Source organism: Pituophis catenifer, unplaced genomic scaffold, assembly GCF_029215685.1.
Source record: "Pituophis catenifer annectens isolate HBS135680 unplaced genomic scaffold, rPitCat1.0.hap2 SCAF_1, whole genome shotgun sequence".
Taxonomy (NCBI): Eukaryota; Metazoa; Chordata; class Lepidosauria; order Squamata; family Colubridae; genus Pituophis; species Pituophis catenifer.
In genome coordinates, this window is record NW_027256881.1 from 32553952 (window position 1) to 32571746 (window position 17795).

General features: G+C 36.5%; 1 protein-coding gene across 1 annotated transcript in view; it reads right to left on the reverse strand.

The window, feature by feature from the left end:
* The window catches only part of EML6 (EMAP like 6), a 106416-nt gene that overhangs the window by 20074 nt on the left and 68547 nt on the right, over positions 1-17795 (reverse strand). The window contains exons 22-27 of the mRNA XM_070947590.1: positions 15529-15681; positions 12687-12818; positions 11798-11886; positions 11099-11275; positions 9520-9721; positions 8371-8497 (exon numbers count right to left, since the gene is read on the reverse strand). Coding sequence (XP_070803691.1) covers positions 8371-8497; positions 9520-9721; positions 11099-11275; positions 11798-11886; positions 12687-12818; positions 15529-15681 — 880 coding nt within the window. The remainder of the gene's footprint in view (positions 1-8370; positions 8498-9519; positions 9722-11098; positions 11276-11797; positions 11887-12686; positions 12819-15528; positions 15682-17795) is intronic.

A 17795-nucleotide genomic window follows, 5' to 3' on the forward strand; every position in this document is an offset into this window, starting at 1 on the left:
CTCTTCATATAAAGCTCCTATCGTATCAATGCTTGCTGTTAACAACATCACTTGAAATCATCAATATAACTCTTTCCAGCTACAGCATTAAGCACAAATATCAGGAATGTCACTGTTTTCTGATTTGCTGCTCATACTGGCTACCTGTGTGATGATGATTTGTTATGTTCAGCTTATATTCATTTTTATTTGAACAACATTTGTGCCTCCCTATGCCTAGCATATAGAACAGGAGTGTCAAACTCGTGGCATCACAGTGGCGTCACATGACATATGACTTTTTTCCTTCGCTAAACTGGGCGTGGCCAGCGTGTGACGCATCTGACCCGCAGGCTGTGGGTTTGACAACCCTGATATAGAAGCAGAATGGTTAAAAAAACCTTAGCATACACACTGCTCCAGCTGAGCCAGGATCACTATAGTTCCACTCAGCTGTAAAGATGAGAGTTATCAGGATGAACACTGCAGTGATACAAATTATAAGAGAACTTTATTCCATTAATTTCTTTCAAATACTATGTGTACAAAAATACCACTCAAAATGATAAAGGATCTTCTTTAAGCTATTTCATTCTCTATATGCTAGAGATAATAATTTGTGAATAAACATCACAGGAGAAGCCAGCCTGGACCATATTACAAACCTGCCTATTTCTGCAATTTTTTTTTCTTAAAGTAGCAAACCAAATTTCTTTGGAAATTCCACAAAGGAGGACATATATTTAACAATGAATTCCTGGTTGTTTCCCTAGCAACTAAAATTCAGATGGATGCTTGCTACTGAATCTGATACTGGAGGAAATATACTTCCTAACCATTGTAACTATGTGATTAATCTTGTTTCAAATAAGCCATTCTGGTGGCAATCATTCAATTTAACAGGAAATAAAAAGATATAATGAAATTAATGTATACTGATATTATCCTGTTTCCCCCGAAAATAAGATTCAACCGGAAAATAAGTCCTGGCATGATTTTTCAGGATGCTCATAATATAAGCCCCACCCCAAAAATAAACCCCAGTTAAGATTGTCAGCCAGATGGGTACATTTCAGTGGTGGGTTGCCAATTCGTCATGGGACAATTCACTGTGGGACAAGAGTTTCACTCTTATCAAAGAAATGGTGGAATAGAATCATTAAAGAAAGGATGCAAAAGGAGGGACAGAATGAAATATGAATGACAAAAATTAAAATATTTTATTTATTTTAAATAATTAAAATGAATCATTAAATTGTCTCATGGCGAGTTGGGCGTGGCAAGTTGACCCATGGCAAGCTGGCTGTTCCGAGTTGGCCATGGTGAGTCGGCCATGATGAGTTGGCCGCAGTGAGTTGTCTGTGGCAAGTTGTCCCATTCCACACCAGATAAAGTCCTTGTTACCCATCAGGCTCCCTGTTCCACTTGTTTTAGAGACTTTTCTAATTAAAAATAATAAATTAGTAGAAAATTTGAAAGCTGCAGACCTAAACAATACTCTGTAGTATCACATTTATTTGCAGAAATGTGTTTGTAGGAATTATTGCGTGTTTATTTGCAGAAATGCATTTGCAGGAATGATTGACTGCATACTTGGAACTAGCTTATATTTATTAAATCACTGTTCAGCAATTATGTCTAATATGGCAGCCATTTTGTGAATAGGCAGGTCTCTTATGGCAGTTACTCTGGAAATGTGCTTATCACATGCTCCCAAAATTCCAAACCTACTGTCAGCCAAAAATGTTGTCTAATTGTGTTTGACATAATTTTCAAACAGTGTGGTCTGACCAGTGCAGTATTGAGTGAAACAATCACTTCCCACGAATGTTCCAAATTGTGTTATATCCAGAAAAGAAAGGAGTTGCGAAAATCTGTAACTGAGCTTGAGCTGGCATCTCTCACATACTGTATGGGGATGTAGATTCAGGGTTTGTGATCAGTGAATACAGTATATAGCCTCTGACTGGCATGAGGGCCTGACAAATTATTATGAGTGTAAGATGGGAAGATCATATCTCCTTATAATCTCCTAGGGGAGTGACTTTATTAGACAAGGACAGAACATGAAATAACATTCTAATCAAGTCATCTAAATAGAACCAAACCCCAAATTCTATCATCCTAATTACTGCGGATTGTGATTATTTTTCTTGTATACTACCATTTAAAATATTTTTAGGAAGACTTTAAAGAAAAGAAACATTTTTAATGGAGAAGATGCTTTCTGAATTCATCTATAAAATATGTTATTACTTAACATCTATTATCTATCATATGAATATGTCTTGCTTTTCCAGATGACAAAACAAAACGTTTGCATGTAATTTAAATATGATTCTACTGTACACTCTTCAGATTCTCCATATTGATCCAGGTTATAAAACTGCAATTAAATTAATACTTTCCTGGCTTCAGTAAAAGTGTAATGGTTTTGAAAATCAATTTGATCAAACAAACTGTTCATCTGTCTCTCTCTCAATTTGACTTGTTTGCCACACATTTGTTTATCCTTTTACAATTATCTAAGAATCTACCAACTGTCCTTTAGAGATTTTGTCGTCCTTCCTGTTATGAGAAATATCCTCAGTGCTCTCAATATCTATACACTGAATGGTGAGACTGAAAGGTCTTCCTCTGCCTGGTGTTTATTCCATATGTCAAAGGGAGTGTATATTCAATGCATATAAAAATGAAGTTAAACAGACAAAAGACAAACATTCTGTGACCTGCAGCTTGATGCATCTTACTCTTTCTAGCAATAGAATGGGGAAAGTTAATATAACATGGATTCTTTTGGGGGACATGGCAGGAAAAGGCTATGCCCAAAGTTTGTACCTACAGTAGATTAAAATTCCTTTCTAGAAAGTAACAAGTGAGCAGGCCCATATTGCTGCACTGTAAATCAGGATATTCACAGAGGAAAATAGCTGGCAAATATTTGTTTTGGAGTGGAATTCTCTCTGCAGTGCAGATTCATTTCAAAAAGGGTAGACAATGTGAATATCTACAAAGTAGATTAGTCTGGAAACATGGAAAAAATAAGTTCTCCATGAAAGCATCTTCTGCATGTAGAATTCATATGCAAATGAAACAAGTCTGCACAGTTCAGTCCATCCACAGCATTTGAGCTGTGAGGCAAAGATATATAACAGGAGCCACTCTGAGAGATCAGCCAATAAATTAGGGGTTAGGATCAGAAACAGCAGAAAAGATATCAAAAAGTGGGATAGCCCTCTTAACTTCAGGCAGCATAACAGGGTTATAATAATGTAAGGCATTGTATAGTTTCTGATGATAACATAATTACTGTGCATTTTACAAGTGAACTAAATACAGAGAATCTGGGCTGCTCCTGAAATGAAACAGGAAGATTTAGGAGCTGGCAAGGGAAATATGCCAATGCACTTGTGTGCTTCTCAAAATGCCTGGCTTCCTAGCACAATTGGTTAGAGGCAAAACTATGTTGCCATAGCACTGAGAGTAGAGTTACATATATTCTGAGAGGTACAGATTTATGGCACACTTGCCAAAAAATAAAAATTCACTGCAGTCATGCTGTTAGGGAGATGGAAGAAAACGACTTGTATTTTGCTTATAAATTCAACATTCTGTTTAAAATGATAAATTCCTTATTATATTAACTATGATACAAATCACTAATCCATTCAGTCATGCAGATCAAACAAACAGATGCTGCAAGCATAGCATATAATTCAAGTGTTAGTAAAAGACAAAATGCAGGCATCTGCAATGTTCACATTTTAATAATATGAAACAGCTATAGACACCAGAAGCGTTATCACCATTCTAGCGTTCTTGGGTTAAAGGAACTGAAGTTCAGTGCAAAACACTGCTTCTCATCCAAGACCCAAATCATTCAAATTTGCCAAATATAAGATTATATGGCTTACAATTGTCCTGAATTCTCTGGGACAGTCCCACCACTGATCAAATTACCCCACAGTGTGGGAGCACTTTTCTTAGGACTCCCACACCACAAAATTGTTCCTGTGGCTCCTTTGATAAGTGCCCTGTTCCTAAATTACATGGAAAAGCAAGGGGAAGAGAACCAATAAGAACAAAAAAGAAAAAAGAAAAGAAAGGAGAAACAGAAAATATAGAGAATGGAGATAAAGGCCAAAGAAAGAGGGAGAGGAAAAAGAACAACAAAGATGGGGAAAGGAGAAAAAAACAGCTGTTAATTATCTTAAATAAATGTACATTATTTAACAGCTTACAAGACTTTCAATCTGTGCTTAGATGCAGCCTGACAATATGTGTGTCATATGTATGTAATAAGGGATATAAGGAATTTTTATTGTAGGAGGACATCCTAAACAGAAAAAAGTATGAAACATTTGGATACATATTGACAAAGAAATAAGAAACCATCCAACTACACTGTGGTTTATAAGATGTGGGAACCAGACTGAAGAAAGCCGGAGTACTAGTCACAGTGCTGTATCTGAATGAGAAAATTTTGAATACAAATTTCTGCTGAACCATTATGCTTATTGAACTTTTGCCCCAGTTACAATCATTTTAGGATACACCACTTGCTTGATGTATCTTTTGAAAAAAAACATTTTTATAATTCAGCTAGCATTCAGATTGTTTGGCATACTTGATATCTCCTTTACTTCAGTCTTTCCAATCTTTGGACTTTACTTCTAGAGGAGGTAAAGTTGAAATACATTTATGCCATAAGCAACAATGATATTGTGTGGAATTAATCTGTAATCTCAGTTGGGGCACACAACAACATATCATGCAAATATGTTTAAATCAGCATGTACAGCCTGTAATAAAGTCTCAGAAATGTGTTGTTCCATGCTAAGTGTAAATGGTGCATGTTTGTGCATACATCTCCTACAACTTAGAGAGCACAAAACATTACATCAAAATTCAGAATTAAACAATTCAAATACATTTTCAATAAAAACTCAATCCATAAAAATGTCTTTTTACTTGACACTGGGATGAATGACTATTTTGCAAAAACAATCATGGAGAAGACAAAAGACTATAAAGTATCCAGAATACAGAAAACTACAACTTCAAAATTCTGGAACTAAATATACACAGATTAGCTGTTTACATTTGACTATAAAATGACTTGGTACCCTTGCAAGGAGCTGACCCCATTTAACACTTTTGCCTTGAATGTTAATAAAATTTTGAACTCCGGACAAAGACTTTTAGTGTTTTTGACCTGAGCAAAAAACAAACAATAGTGAAGAAATTCTTCTAACAGCAGCCATATCAAATTGAATAAATTCAATTTAATTAAATATTTACCTTTGGCTTGTTTTAATCATTGTTTCTTGAGCGAGCATGCATGAAACAGCCTCTGTTTGCATATACCAGAAGTAAAATGGCTTCCTTCCTTTGCCTTGCCTTGTCTGCCTTGACAGACAATTATTGTGAAATGATGTTTATCAGGTAACAAAGAATCAAAAGAAATTGAAGAATAAATTGCTGTATTTTAATGCACTGGTAGCACCAGGTCGCCATTATTTTTGGCTGGAATGCAGATTTGGAGTTATGAGAGCATGAAATGAGCACTCTTGGTAACTGTTTGCCATAATGAGTATGGCCAATCACTAAACATTTATCAGAAAGAAAATACATCTATTGTATGATCACCTTTAGCCACATTATGCAAATACCATAAAAAGTAGGCAATAGTAAACAAAAAAATTAAAAACATGAACTAAAAAAAGAAAATATCACTAAATTTATGTAAAAATTCATCATAATTCTCTATGACTTTTGATTTTTACAAAGCATCCTTGCTTCTACATGTTTAGTAGAAGAAAGCCAGTTGTTGTAGTGGCTGTGTTGGTGGGCAGAAATCAGGTGACTGTGTATTCTAGGTTTCTCTTAAGCCTGAAAGCCATCTGGATGCCTTTGGACTAATTCCTTTTTCAGCCCAAGCCACTTTACAAGATTGTTGTTGTGGGGAAAATGGGAGATGGGAGTATGCTGCCTTGAGTTGACTAAAAATAAGATGGGATAAAGATCTAGTAATAAATAAATGTCCGTGTATTGCTTCATACTTCATACTTTTTCCTTTTGTTCTTTAAAATTTTCACCTATCTTTTGTTGAGGATTTCTTCAACTCCACCCCACGATGATTTTCTCTCTCTTCCTTTTCCTCCCAACCCATTTACTCTTCCTTCATATGTTTCTTTTATAATTTGATCTCTATTCACTCTCCCTATCTGACAGACCACAAGTCAACATACTTATTTTGTACCAGTCACTCACTTTTGTATTCAAGCCACCTTCATTCCACTCCCATTCTTCACTGTTCACCGTATCGCTCCTTGATGTACCACACACACTTAGAATATAGAATCACAGGGCTGGAAGAGACCTCAGAGATCCAACCTCCTGCTCAAAGCAGGAGACCTTATACCATTTTAAACAAATTGTTCTCCAAGTCTATTTTTGAAAACCTCCAGTAATGAAGCACCTACAACTCTGAGTAGCAAGTTATTCCATAGATTAATTGTTCTGTTAAATATTTCTCTTTCTATGTTGAATCTCTCTTTAACAAGTTTCCACTGATTACTTCTTGCCCTGCCCCCCTGGTGTTTTGAAGAATAAGTCAATCCCCTCTTCTTAAACTATCAATTTCTAGTGTGTTTATGTTTTTCCTAAGATATGCAATTTTCACTAAATTTCCATTTAACAAAGTGGGCACTTTCTCATTTTCAGTTTTTTCAGCAAACACCCATTCTTTGTCAAGGACCACATCCTTTCTTTCTGACAGTATTTGCATATCTTAAATTTTCTCCATCCATTTCCCCATGTTTAAGAAAATATCTACCAAAGTACATAAATTCACATACTTGCTCTGTTTTCTCACCATTTATGAATGACTTGCAATTGTTCATTGCATTATCATTGTCAAGCACAACTACCTTGATTTTTGATGCAATAATTTTCTGATCTGTACTCCTCATTGAAAAATACAATCTGACATTCGCTGCAAATTAATCAGGATCTAAACCAATAAATGGCATTGTCTACATAGCAAAGGATATGCATTTTAATAATTCCAAACAATATATGTATAATATTATTACAAGTATTCCTTTTACATTTGTCTATGAATACATTAAATAAGTAAGGGGACACATAAAGGTAATCCTCATTTAGCTACCATAATTAGGACTGGCAACTTAGTTATTAAGGAAAGCAATTGCTAAATGAATCTGCAACTCTGCTTACAATTTTACTTTAGCTTTCATTTGCTTTAAAGACCTAGAAAGTTGTAAATGCAAGGATTGGTTGTAAAGTTATTTTTTCAGTATTATAATGCGAGCAGTCTCTAAACAAGGTGGTTGCTAAACAAGGACCGTATATCTTTGTCCTACCTCCTACTCAATATTCAATCATCTGTGAAACAATTAGTCTCACAGTAGCTTCACTTCAATCATGTATTTATTTCAGTGGTGGGTTTTGACCGGTTCGCACCAGTTTGAGTGAACTGGTAGCGGTAATTTGGCCTGTGTCGCCGAACTGGTAGCGACCGGTGGCTGACCACACCGCCAAACCGGTAGCCCGGTCGCCGCTTGCTTGCCCCGCCTGCCCGCCCGCCTGTACAACTGCCAGGAAGCGGCTGGCAAAGAGGCGACGGCTGGGAGGCTTCTTGCAGATACATTGAAAAATAAAAAGCTGCCGAAAACTACTGGAGGTTGCCAAAAAAGCCACTGCCGTCGGCACCCTGTTCTTTGCGCGGCCGTGCATGTGCATCCCATTACCTGCTACGTTGCGCTCGGACTGGCGCAACGCAGCAGGCAATGGGATGCGATGGCAGCAGCTTTTTCGGTGACCTCTGGTATTTTTTGGCGGCTTTTTCTTTTTTGATGCGACTGCAAAAAGCCTCCCAGCAAAATGCCACCGAAAACTACCAGAGGTCAGCTTGCCTTCCAGACTCCGGACCAGCCACCACATGAGGAAGGTAAGCAGCCTGAAGAAAGAGGCGGAAGTGGGGGAGGAAGTGGGGCTAGGGCCATGGCCACTGAAGGAAGGGAAACGGGGTGACGTGTGCGACCGGCAAAGGGAGGGTGGGGCGGCATGCAGGAGGAGACCTTTGATAGATTAGGCCAGGCTGGGCAGAAAATAAGTAGATAGCTAGAAATTCAAATTGATGGTGAGAAATGCCATGGAGAAACGCAGTAGAGTTGAGCTGAGGTGACAGCACATGTGCCCAGAGAGTGCTCTGTGTGCCACCTCTGGCATGCGTGCCATAGGTTCGCCATCATGGTTATAGGGGCTAGTCTAGGCATTTGTTCAACACTGACTCAAAGTGTGTATCTTTTTCCCAAATGCACTTGTTGACTCATTCTACCCAAGGAGACATTCCCCATAACATACCTTTCTTCTACTGAAATTTCCTTTAATTGTTGGTGTGGCTTTGTGCCTTCCATCTCTCGGATGCTCACTGCATAGATTTTTGTAGTGTAATCAATTGCTTTTTCACGTGCAACATCACTGTCATAACCTTGGATACATGTGAAATAGATCATAATACTTGTTTAACAACTTCCAATTTTTCAGTGTGGAAATTATATGCGAACCACTTAAATATAGGTTATGGTATCCGGAGTCAGTGTTTTTACAGCTTTAAAATATTATGTTTGCAGAAAAAAATGATTTCTTAAAAAAAACCTTGTTTCATAGATTTATTTTGTGTAGATTATCTATATAGTAAAAGTTAGTTTTGTATATATATATATCTTTTTTCCTTAATTTGCAATTAGTTTCCATGATCTTATTTGCTTTTAAGATGAGATTCTTTTACTTTACATTTCCAGCATCAAGTAATGTAAATATTTTTAAAGAAATCAGAAAATTCATTACTTATGTGAGGCAACTGAAAAATTATTTAAATTATTTTGAAATAACCTGGCATATTCCCAAATATGTTGAAATTTGGAGGAAAATAATATGCTCCTTATAATAAGATTTTCTGTATTCTCCTTTGCCAACTTTGTGGTGCTGAGATAGGCAATATTTCATCTGCTGATATCACCAGAACCTCAGTTATGTTTCTTTGTACTTGCCAGCTCTCTAGATGCCACTCATTTAAAAACATGTATTTCATAAAGAAAATTCAATATGAAGCTGGAATATCTGAAAACATTGGTCTATAACATAATATTTATTTGTAGGAGCATCTTTGGGCTGCACAAAGGTTTTCCTAAAATAGTAGAAAAGCATGCTAATCGACTTACAAGTAAGACAATGTTTTTTGATGTCATGCACATGATGTTTGTAGCAGCCATTTATAAATAGGACTATAGCTACTACTAATCAATTACTGTTAAATGTTTACAGATGAATATAATGTTGTTATATTCCTCATATATGAGAAAACATTAGAAAAACTGGATTCTTTCATGTGTTGTATGAATCAGTTCAAATAGTATTAATATAATTTTGCCTAAGGTACAAAAATGCCCTAGTTATTCAGCAGGTCTCCTGAATAAAATGACTTTTATAGACAAAAGCAAGAGTCTTTACCTCCATCTTCTTCTGCATCAGTATCTGATTCCTCACTGTCAACTAGCTTGCTTTCCTGGGTTCCGACAAATTCTCGAGTCCAGATCATCAAGGCAGTGTCAGCACCACCCACTGTCAACAGCACAGAATCATTATGTAACCACCGGACATTGGTGACATGGGAACTGTGACCCACATACTTCTTAAACTTGGCATGCTGTCCCTGTAACACAGGTAAATCATGTGGTCAGTGCAGGGGTGAAATGCTCCCAATTCGGACCGGATCACCCGATCTGGTAGCGATGGTTCAGAGAACCGGTAGCAAAAATCCCTGCCCCCCCCCCATTGCCCAGCTGAGCTGCGCAATCATCAGAGGCTTTTTATTTTATTTTTAAAAGCATTTTTTCTACAACCTCTTTGGCCAAAAAAATGCTTTTAAAAGTAAAAAAAAAAAGCATCTGATGATCACTTGGCCGAAGAGGTTATAGAAAAAATGTTTTTAAAAGGAAAAAAAGGCACTGCTGATCAGGCAAGTCAGCTGGGATTGTCAGAGGCTTTAAAAAAAAAAGAAAGCCTCTGCCGATCAAGCAAGTCAGCTGGGATCGTCAGAAGCTTTTAAAAACATTTTTTTTCTACATTTTTCTACAACCTCTTCAGCCGAAGAGGTTGTAGAAAAATGGTTTTAAAAGTAAAAAAAAAAAATTGGCCATGCCCACTCAGTCATATTACCTCCCCCACCAAGCCACGCCCACAGAACCGGTAGTAACAAATTTTACATTTCACCACTGGGTCAGTGGTCTCTTTTTCTTGATATGGACCATGCATTTTGTTTCTAAAAAACAGAGGCTGCCGAAATCCAAGTACAGTATGTATGAAGCTGAAATCCTTCAAAAGAAGTCTTCTCAGCAGGCAGCACCAGCTTGCAGCCAACCCTGCTGGCTTCCCTACTGACTTTCTTTCTGGGAAAGATAGCAAAGAATATTGCAAATGTTCATAATGATCATAATACACTTGTGTGAGCAGGTTGCCAAGCCTCCAGATTGTAATCACATGTCCACAGGATGGTGGCGGTGTGAAATTTTGTGACTGTCAGACATGCTTTACAGGCCACTAAGCACCCTTTCTAAAGCTGTCAGTAATTTGAAACATTAAGTAAATGGTTGTAAACTGATTACTATATATAATGCTATAGAAATTCCTGCAAAAATCCAAATCAGTTATTTGCCTTCTTTTTAGTCTCAGCCGCCCACGCCAGTTATAGTTGGGCAACATTAAATCAAATAAATAAATATAGGCCAAACTGATTTTTTGATACTCATGGAGATCCTCTCACACATTTTTGACTATCAAATGAAGAAACAAACCCTTCACCCAACTCTTACGGAAAACATGTTACCAGAATGTTTCTGGCCATTAAACTGCCTTCTCTTAAATTTTGTCTTGGAGTACTTGTACACTGATAGCTCTTCCTTACAAATACTTTAGATAAAAGCCATCAAGCTTAATTGATCAATCCCCAAATGTATACAATTCCTATTTTCTATTTTGGCTTGCTATACATAATTCTTCCATTGGCATTTTTGAAAAATATTTCAATTACCTTTACTGGATATCTGAAGAGTTTTATGAACCCAAAGTCATCCCCTGTAGCTAAGAGAGTGCTATCTTTAGTAAGGGAAGCTGCATTGATAACAGTGACATCACTATGTATTGGCCAAATTCCTTCGCAAGTAGGACCAAGAACACATGTCCAGGTATCCCATTCAATCTTTTCAATCTGCAAGCAAACATTTTTTTAAAAAATCCAACATTATAAACTGTAAGCACATTTTTATGGAATTATTTTTTTCAATATCTTGTCAACTGCACAAGCTAACAGTTATGTTCTCTTTATTTCTCGAGTTAAAAAAAATAATTGGTACAGTAAAATCAAGTGTTGAACTTCAGTATGATTTTATAATAATGCCTTAGCATGCTTTCAATATTCAAGTGCGCGTACCATTCCAAAATACTACCTATGCCTTGAATGATAATTACAGATTACTGCAATTATGCTTAGCAGGAAGAAAGTCATGTTGATATAAAATGAATGCATTATGGTTAAAAAAGGAAGAGTTCTTTAGCCCATCTCTACAAAACCTATACAGTATTTATGTACATATCTTGAGTTATTGCATGAAACAGAGCCTTTAGAAAGTATACCAAGCAGAAAACAAACTGCACATTAGATCACTCTTTTTCTAACAGATAGTAGTGAAATAACATATAAAATAAAGAAATTCATTTCATTTTTCCTTACCTCTGTGGATCTTATTATATGCCTCTTTCCTCTTGGAGCTTCAAAGAAGATTTGTTCTTTGGCACCAGAATTGACTTGTAGTAGCTTCCCTTGAACATGAAGAAGTTTAGAGAAATCAGACTCAACAGATTTTCTGACACAGAAGGTGAACTTTTATTTATTTTTGGCTACCAGCTATCTACTGAAGGCTTATAAAGGCTGTCAGCAAGAAAGGACAATGGTAAGACCAAATGTAATATCTTTAGAACAATGGACAATGCTCCCTGCTTCATTCTACTTTTTAAAGGAAAACTGGAGGGAGAGGGAGTACTGCAAAATTTATAGCAAAAGATATATTATTTGATTTCTATAGCTGTCCATCTCAACAAACAATTCTGATAATTGCTGTCCTGTTGAGCCCTAAAAAATCTGCTCTCCATATTTCAGAGCAATTTTTCATTTTCAAGATTTTCCTTATTAATAAGGATAAAATAATTGCTCATGTGCCATATAGTTGGAAAAAAATTATAAGCCTGATAAACACAGGGTATTCAAAAGTTGACTAATACAGTATTAACTGGCAAAGCTAAGCCGATTTCATACTTTTGGAAAATAACGAATACACTTTTTATCTTGTATTATTTTAATAAATACGCATCCATTTTTTAAATTAATTATAGCCTTTTTTTAGAATAGACAATCCAAAGAATTCTAACCTGATTACTATAAGATGAAATATAGATGAGCATTTTTACAGTTTTAGACTTTAAAACTGTCATAGAACTACTCTTTTCTATTTCTCATCACAAATCAAGGAAAATACACAATCTTCTACAATGTTTTGAAGCCTTATAAGAGCTCTTCAAAGAGACCTGTGATAAATAAAAGGTTTTGTTTTGCTCTGTTTTACCTCTTGAATCCCAATCTATGTGTGTTATATAGCTAGATGCCCCTTTGCAGATTCCAACTCTCTTGCTGGTAAGTACATTGTAAATATCTACAAAGTTATCATGGGAAGCCACCGCCAGGTATTTTCCTGAATCTGAAAAATATATTTAAATAGATTCAGATATTTGCATCAAAACATCTCTATGGAATTGAGATCAGTTATTATGTAAAAAGCAGCAAGCAGATGGAGAGACTCCAATAGATCAGTTTAGTACCACTGAAACGGTAGAATCAGGGACACCCACATTTCTTGCTCTAGAGACTAAGCTATAAGATTCATTGCTGCTATTATGTCTTCCTTATAACATTATAACAGCTTGTAGTCTATATACTAAAGGAACCAATGAGATATTTTTTACTGTTCAAGTTTTATTATATAGCTCTCAGTTTCTCTCAGGTCTGCCAATATTTATTTACTTATGAGACAGATATGGACATTCATCTCATGTGCTATAACTCTGGGCTGTTCACAGCAGTGCTGATGAGAACCTACAAAGCAATAAAAACCAACATCCAAAAGAAACTACTTCTGCCCCAAAACAACCCTTCCTGATACATAGAAAAAATCACAATCACTGGGCTGCAAACTCACCTTATCCCAAAACCTGGGGGAGAGCCAGCTTTCTAAGGCCTTCTGGAAAGTTAAAAGAGGGGGGCCTCCCAGATCTCAGGTGGAGGGTCTTTATAGATAGGGGCTTGTGCAGAAAAAAGGAAATAATTCTTTTTTTTATGTGCGGTGATGTTATGATAGAAATGTGATAAAAATCAGTAATGTTGTAGAAAGAACTTCATTTGAAGAATGGGTATGTTATTGGTGTGTAGAAAGTAGGCTTTGTGCATGGTGCTGAATTACAATTCCCAGCATCCTTCAGCCTTAGCTCTGCTGCGGTGACAAAAGATGATGTTTAACAACATCTGGAGGTCCATAAATTGCCTGAAAATAGTTTAAGAGATAGAAACAACTGCAGCAGGTCTTGTTCTTTCTTTTTCTCACTTGGGAGCTCATTTTATTTTACTTTTTCAAAAAAACCCAGTATTTTAGACCTATGGGTGATGCAAGGGGCATGCTTAATACTGTTTAAACGTTCAGGTCAAGGTCAGCAGTTTCAAGTACAGAATGACTGCAGGGTTTTAACATACCTGTTTTGCCACACTATCGTGTCAGGTTGCTACATTACACTGCTACCAAATTTTGGTACTATAATCTATGGATACTTTGGGACTATAGAATAGGAGTTGATTGCCCTCATGCCAATAGACTAAGAGATGGAAGTTTAAGCTTGCTTAGTTTTTCCACTTCATGAAATAATATCTTATCATAGGTTGACATATCTTTTAAAAAGCAAATTTAACCATATATATATTCTTACTTCTTCGTAGGGTTTATGTGTGTTTTTCCTCTAGCCAGGTTTTCCCTACGTAACCAAGGTTTTTCTGCAGCCCCAGCTCAGTAGAATCACATCAGATATCAGGAGTCATAAAATAAGGGTGTGGCTAACTGAAGAGGCCTTATAAGGCCGAAATAGATCTATCTTAGTCTTCCTTAAGTCTCACAGCAGACAACACAAAATGTCTGATAAAGCCTGGAAAGTGGTGATTTGAGATGTCACCCAACTATGGCAATACAAACATCTTGATTTACCTAGGAAAAACCCTGGCTAGAACAGTAATGCACATATAAACCTACGAATAAAAGAAATATATATATTTCTTTCTTTTTCATAGGTTTTATGTGTATTTCTCTCTAGCCAGGTTCCACCTACGTAAACCAAGATAGAGGTTTGGCTAGAGAGAAATATAGAGATTTTTCTAGAGAAAAATATATATATGTTTTCTCAGGTTTTCGCGAGTGTTTGTACGTAGGTCTTTGGTTATTCAGGTCTTCTCCCACGTAAAATTGGAAGTGTCTTGGCGACGTTTCGACGAAGTCTCATTCGTCATCTTCAGGCTGGTGTTCTCGGCTTCGTGCTTCCAGGAGCAATGTGAGAAGGAAGAAGGAAGAAACAGCTGCGATCACACACATTGCTCCTAGAAAGACGAAGCCGAGAACACCAGCCTGAAGATGACGAATGAGACTTCGTCGAAACGTCGCCAAGACACTTCCAATTTTACGTGGGAGAAGACCCGAATAACCAAAGACCTACATACAAACACCCGCGAAAACCTGAGAAAACACACACACACACACACACACACACACACACACACACACACATATATATATATACATATATATATATACATATATATATATATTGGAGGTTTCTTGGCAACGTTTCGACGAAGTCTCATTCGTCATCTTCAGGCTGGTGTCTTCGGCTTCGTGTTTCTAGGAGCAATGTGTGTGATCGCAGCTGTTTCTTCCTTTTAACTGCCAGTGGGGGTGTGAACTGATTGGGTGGGAGCTTGGCTGTGTTCTGATTGGGTGGAGGTGTGTTCTGATTGGTTGGGGGTTTGGCTGTGCTCTGATTGGATGAATGTTTATATATTATTGGATGCTGTTTATATATATAAATTATATATAAGACATCCGAGATCTGAATGGATGAAATAGCCTTATTAAATACTTTGTTTGTTACATACAGTAGTTTTGTGTTTCCTTTAGTTGTTTGAGCAGTGTATAAACTACTGTATGTAAATAACAAAGTATTTAATAAGGCTATTTCATTCATTCAGATCTCGGATGTCTTCTGCTTGTGTTCCCTTTATTTATATATATATTATATGTGGTATATTAATGTTTATAAATATCCCTTGCCTCTTCAACAGGATTTTAAAATAATAATAAAAAAGTTCACTTTGACCTCGAGAAAATTTGATGTCAGAGATCATTTCTTTTCTGTGATGGAAAGAAAGCATATCTTCCAAAGTATCAGCATTCACAACCAGAAAGCTTCCATCATTCAATCCAACTGCCAAGGCTTTCCCATCAGGGGAGAAGGCACAGCATCGTCCACCTAAAAAAGTTCAGAGAAAGTTTGTGCCTAAATCTTAGAGACCAGGGAATGAAATTTTGAGGCAACAAAGAGCTCCTCAATCACACAATCAAACAAATGGTGGTGGAGGTGGACTCAGAGCCAAGTTCCCATGCCAAAGAGAAGGGGGACATTTTAAAAAAAGATAATTGTCATTAAGAACTTTAATTACAATAATAAAAACTAATACAAACTAAATTAGAGAAAGAGAAAAAATAAAACAAGATTTAAAAGTGCAGGAGAAAAAAGAAAATAAAGAAAGAATAAAGAACAATTTTAAAAAATGATTTCCAAAGTTCATCACAAGTATAAAAAAATTAATAACTTTTCACCCCCTATAAAGTTAAACAGATATCTCTTCATCCATATCCCATTTCTTACTCATAAGCAAACCCATAAAACATCAACTTTTCAATCCTGGTGTCAACTGGTTCCGCGAGGCGGGATGAGTATAAAAAGTGATTTATATGAAAGAATTTTTTTCCATAAGGAATAATGCAGTGAGTCACAAGGTTGCCAACAAGCCAATAGTTTGTGCATTGAGTACCAAATAAACTATGAGTACTGGAACAATTTTTTTGTGTCAAAATGTGTTGAGGACCAAATTCGATGAGTTTCAAAGCAGTTGAGTACCAGAGTATCACTGTAGTATCTAGTAGCTATACTGAAAACAGAAAAAAACAGAATAACAGAGTTGGGAGGGACCTTGGAGATCTTCTAGTCCAACCCTTGCTTAGGCAGGAAACCTTACACCACCTTAGACAAATGATTATCTAATATCTTCTTAAAAACTTCCAGTGTTGGAGCATTCACAACTTCTGGAGGCAAGTTGTTCCACTGATTAATTGTTCTAACTGTCAAGAAATTTCTCCTTAGTTGTAGGTTGCTTCTCTCCTTGATTAGTTTCCATCCATTACTTCTTGTCCTACCCTCAGGTGCTTTGGAGAATAGCTTGACTCCCTCTTCTTTGTGGCAGCCCCTGAGATATTGGAACACTGCTATCATGTCACCTTCTTTTCGTTAAACTAGACATATCCAGTTCCTGCAGCTGTTCTTCATATATTTTAGCCTTCAGTCCCCTAATCATCTTTGTTGCTCTTCTCTGCACTCTTTCTAGAGTCTCCACATCTTTTTTACATCATGGCTACCAAAACTGAATATAGTTTTGGCCTTAAAGTGGTATTAACACTTCACGTGATCTTAATTCTATCCCCCCGTTTATGCAGCCTAGAACTGTGTTAGCTTTTTTGGCAGCTGCTGCAAACTGCTGGCTCATATTTAAATACTTGTCCACTAGGACTAGGATCAAACTAGGATATTGTTCACAATGCAACATTCTAGTTTTCTGATTATCTCCCTTAATTTAGACAGACTCTCTTAATTTGGATTAAGATAGTCTCCCTTAATTTGGATAGTCAAGACAAACATTTGATAAGGAAAAATAGTAACTGGTGATGTAATTCAGACGTTTTAAATCTGTTGGTTTCAAATACTGTAAATATTACAATTCCTATCTTTACAGTCATAAGCAATGGTCATTCATGCTGAGTATGATAGGAATTATACTTGAATACAGTGTTCAATGAGTAACAATCCAGATGTATGACAGGAACATGTCTCCATCTTCACATTTTGAAGGAGATGTTTAATAACAATTAGGTTTATTACTGGTTTCAAGTGAAATCCTTCTTACTGTGATTCATACAAATTCCAGAAGTTTGCATAAATTTGAACTATTAAGCCACCTATAACTTTCCAGGCATGTACAAGAATATAAATCTATACAATAAAATCAGGAGGTCAGCTATATTTCTGGTGGACAACTAAACATGCAAATAGTTATATTTGGCTTAACTGATCAAAGATAATATATACCTGATATAAAAAATCCTTCATAAACAAGATACTAAACTACAAAAGATGGTTACCTGACTTTGTATAAAAAGAACACCGCTTGGGGAGGGAGGGGCAAAAGCCCTACTAAGCAGGTATATACAAAGGTATGAAGGTTATTGCTTAACGCATTGTAAGCTGGCCTGAGTCTCCGGAGAAGGGCGGCATATAAATCGAACCAATAAATAAATACAATAAATAAA